Genomic DNA, 4,091 nt, shown 5'->3' on the forward strand with positions numbered 1-4,091 from the left:
ATTTTTTTTCAAATTTTACACTTAAAAAAATGGCTAAACACTTATTAACTTAAATTTAAAATAAATAATTACTGATTTAAACTTAAAAAATGGCTAAACACTTATTACCTTAAATTTAAAATAAATAATTACTCATTTAAACTTAATAGCATCCTTGCACCTTGAGTGCATGATGTGGTGGCTGGGGCGGTTGGCTTTCGCACCCCCAGCCATGTTCGAATCCTGCAGGTGCAGCGTGATGCTGCTGATGCTGATCCCGATGCTAATGACGTATGTGCTGCTGATGCTGATCCCGATGATGTGTTTCGCGCGATGCTGCGGCGTAATTTTGCTCGCTTCGGCGATTATATAATGTTGTATAATGAAGTCTAATGTTGTATAATGAAGTCTATCTGTTCACTTCTATATACTATATTGATTCTTCAGCGGGGATTCTCTCCCCCGAAAAAAACTTAATAGCATCCCAACATTTTCTTATCTTATATGTCTTTATTAAATTTAAACACAAAAGTCAAGAACCTTAACTTTCCTATCTTATGTCTTTATTAAATTTAAACATAAAACTCAATAAACCCATTATCCTGGATATAGAGCTCAAGAACCTAAACTTGCCTGTCCAACTTTATTATCTGGACTCTGTTCCAGATATATTTATGTTCATTTCATGGATGTCCATAAATTTCCCGTCCAACTTTATTACGTGGACCCGGTGTTCTATATATACTCATGGCATGTTCATTTCATTGATGTTCATAATATGGTATGGCATTCATGGAAGTATTCACATCGAGGCGAAAGTGAGCAGAAATATTCCCAATTCAAACATTGAAAACAAGAGATTCAAACAAATTCAAAGATATGCTCCTCCAACTAGGTGCTTTGTTACTTGCACTTCTGGTAATACGCAACAACCAACTTTATACAATTCATTGCCAACATTTCAAAATATTCATTCCATAGTGCCACATGCAGCTACTATTTTTCAGCACAACCTCTGCAAGAGAAAATGAAACCCCATTTCTGGAAAAATACACTCTTACAACTGAGCTTAAGGATTCAGGTACATTTCTTATAACTTCTAAATCCTGTTCATTTATACGAATCCAAGCCAGACAATAGCTTATTCAGCTTGATATTTGAAAATATAGAAAGTTACAAACTCTATGTCTGATGAAATAGGGGGCTTTGTGTGGCCGGGAACTGTGAGGACAATTTCCATTGAAGGAGATTCGTCGACCTGCAAACTTATGTGCAATATATATCTCGATAATCAGAAAAAGGGAAGTTTGACTAATAAAACGTACGAGATACAGTCAGAGATAGCATTCACTGGTTTAGGGCCAGGCCACTACACAATATCCGCTAATTGCAGAGCAGCCGCTAAAGCATATTGCATTATAGGTTCGCAAGATATATTTTCACTATTCCTTGCTCTGGCTAAGTAATCGCGGTTTAGAATTTGTTTATTTGTAGGAATTTAATTAGAATTTGTTCATTAGGCTTTTAATGAGAGTGACTTTATTTACAGGTTCTAATTGGCTCTTGCTTATTCTCCAGCTTTAATTTAGGATCTGTTTATATTTAGGGTTTTAACCAGCAAAATTTTCGAAGGAATTTCGCTAGCCTTATATTTAAAGGTGAAATGCATTCTGTACAGAGCCCGGGAGTCTGGACTTCGAGGTCGAAGATGAATATTCACAAAGAATGTTCGACAACATTAATCTCGGAACTCTTCATGTGAGAGTGGAGGAGAAAGAAGTAGCGGCTGCTCGAGGTAGCTCTGTGTTACCGGCAGTTATTATGATAACTATCTTACAGGCAATCGGACTCTTTGTCATCTCCGAAGCAGTGAAAAGGAAAATGGCACATTCTTGAATTTGAGATTGATAACCATATTTTTTTGTCAAATTGAAACAAAAAGGTTTCAATTCTGTAGATAATTTACCTTTAGGATGTTTATCCTTGGTAACTAGAATCTTCATGCTTCTGAAAATCGTCTAGGGTTTTGTTATGGAAATTGAAATGTCCCTTAGCTTGGGACTGGAGCATATGTGATATTTTACTGAAGGTCCGTAATGCAACTTTAAATTGTAAATAAACTACGGTCAGTTCCCATTGCTCGTTAACCTTTTTCTTCGAAGTTTACTAAATCAATCTACGGGTTAAACTTGTTTTGCATTATCAGATCTCAGTAACTACACTAAAATGAATTTTCAGATTCTTTTTCTCAAGAAAATCCTCCATAAATGCGCAGTAACCTTGGCAAAGTTGGTTTCGTTAATCCACTGGACTAAATTTTCTGAAATTATCAAAAACTGCGAATTAAATAAAAAATACCAAATTAAATGGACTAACACAACCAAATAAAAGCTGGTTGATTAGAAAGCTGGAATAGAGAGGAACTTTGACAGATCCCAGTGGATGAATTATCACCAGTGATCTTCAGGGACTGACTGAAAAGAAACGTCTAGGAGAAAAAACATCTGGATGAATTGAAATGTTTGTCATTAATATTTAATTAAGTTCCTTAATCCAAAATGTTTTGATAAATGAACAAGGAGAATGAATCATCTTTTATCTAAAATCCGCCAGTGATCGAGGATGTTTTGTTTGGATGGATTGAAATGCTTGTCATTTATGTTGAATTAAGTTCCTTGATCCAAAACAGTTGAATTAAGGAACAAGGCAAACGAATCTATCGTTTTACAGGACGACAGGAATTTTATCAAAACAGTTGGATTAAGGAACCAGGCAAATGAATCATCTTTCATATGAATCCCACAACCGGTGACTGACAGAAAGAAATTTGACGATAAATGAAGTTTGAATGGATTGTAACTGTTTGGCATTAATGTTTGCAAAATTTCCTTCATCTAAAACAACTGGATTAATGAGCAAGGAAAATGAATCATCTTTCATCTTGAATCTGTTTTTTTAATAAACTTAGTTGAAAGATTAATTAATATCATAAAAATGTCTATAACCCAAATTAAAGCATACGAAAGATCGATTGTTCTTTTTAAATTCCAAAATGAGGAATTTTAACAAAACTACAACTTGTAGTCAAAGACATTTGATTTTACCTTTCACAGAAATTAACAGATTATTTCTGTGTTAGACCAGTAGCTTTTTTTTCAGAAGAAAAAGCGATATAAATTATATTAAGGCAATATAAGAAAAACACTGATAAGGTACATATAGTAGTATCCTGTGATTCCTCAAATCAGAGACAAAAACATGGGAAGAAAGCTACAGATATACAGATTTTGAAAAGTGCGAGAGAGCAACAAAACACATTGGACATATAACAAAAAGACTGAGAGAATTCAGTCACTAATTCAGGGCAGAATGCACAAAATAGATCAAGAACCCTGATGCATGCTGGAAATGTGTCTGTAAAGGCCAGACAACAATATAGTCATCAGAAGTCAATAGCAGAATATGACACCAGGTCCATGAGGGCAACCAAAACTTATTTAGGCATCCTCCTTGGGATCGAATCATAGAGAGCAGAGATGTTGTGCAGAATAGACTTGTAAGGGAGCTTTGAGTCTTCGAAAATCTTGTGGTTCCTCCATTTCCATGCACACCATAACATAATGGGAAGGAGGACGCGCTTAGTCTCTTCTTGCCTTCCCCACCATTCGAACGCTGCATGGATAGAAATAAAACCAAGGTGAGGAAAACCAAAAGAGATAGCTAAGTCATACCAGATTTGTTGGGAGGCCTTGCACTGGAAGAACATATGAAAATTTGTCTCCTCGTCAGCTTCGCACATCAAGCATCTGCTTGGGCCATGCCAGCACCTCTTCCTCAGGTTTTCCCATGACAAGTTTTTGTTGTTGTAAACTAACCATGAGAAGATAGTCAATTTGAGAGGACAACCCAATTTCCAAAACACCATCGGGAATTTCGGTCTTGTAGACGAAGCCTTTTCAGATGCGAGATCATAGTAAATGTCTTTAACTTTTGCTATCGGATGAGAGTGTGAAAGAGACCATACTAATTGATCTTTTAGCCCTGCACGTTTGATCCCGCCTTCCGCTAAGGCAGCTTTGACATTGTCCCAGGCTGAATACAAGTCAATAGGC

At 36.1% G+C, this 4,091-nt stretch overlaps 1 protein-coding gene across 1 annotated transcript; it reads left to right on the forward strand.

Annotated features, from left to right (window-relative positions):
- The first annotated feature begins 729 nt into the window (after positions 1-729).
- On the forward strand, positions 730-2,154 carry LOC149151003 (uncharacterized). The gene is made up of 4 exons (XM_089445201.1): positions 730-897; positions 973-1,060; positions 1,180-1,401; positions 1,658-2,154. Exons 1-4 carry the CDS (start codon positions 859-861, stop codon positions 1,873-1,875), a joined length of 567 nt encoding a protein of 188 aa, XP_089301327.1. The 5' UTR covers positions 730-858; the 3' UTR covers positions 1,876-2,154.
- The last annotated feature ends 1,937 nt before the right edge of the window (positions 2,155-4,091 follow it).

The sequence above is a fragment of the Pinus tabuliformis genome, chromosome 9 (genome assembly GCF_031772625.1).
Source record: "Pinus tabuliformis cultivar Carrire ecotype Pingquan chromosome 9, CPIR1, whole genome shotgun sequence".
NCBI classification, from domain to species: Eukaryota; Viridiplantae; Streptophyta; class Pinopsida; order Pinales; family Pinaceae; genus Pinus; species Pinus tabuliformis.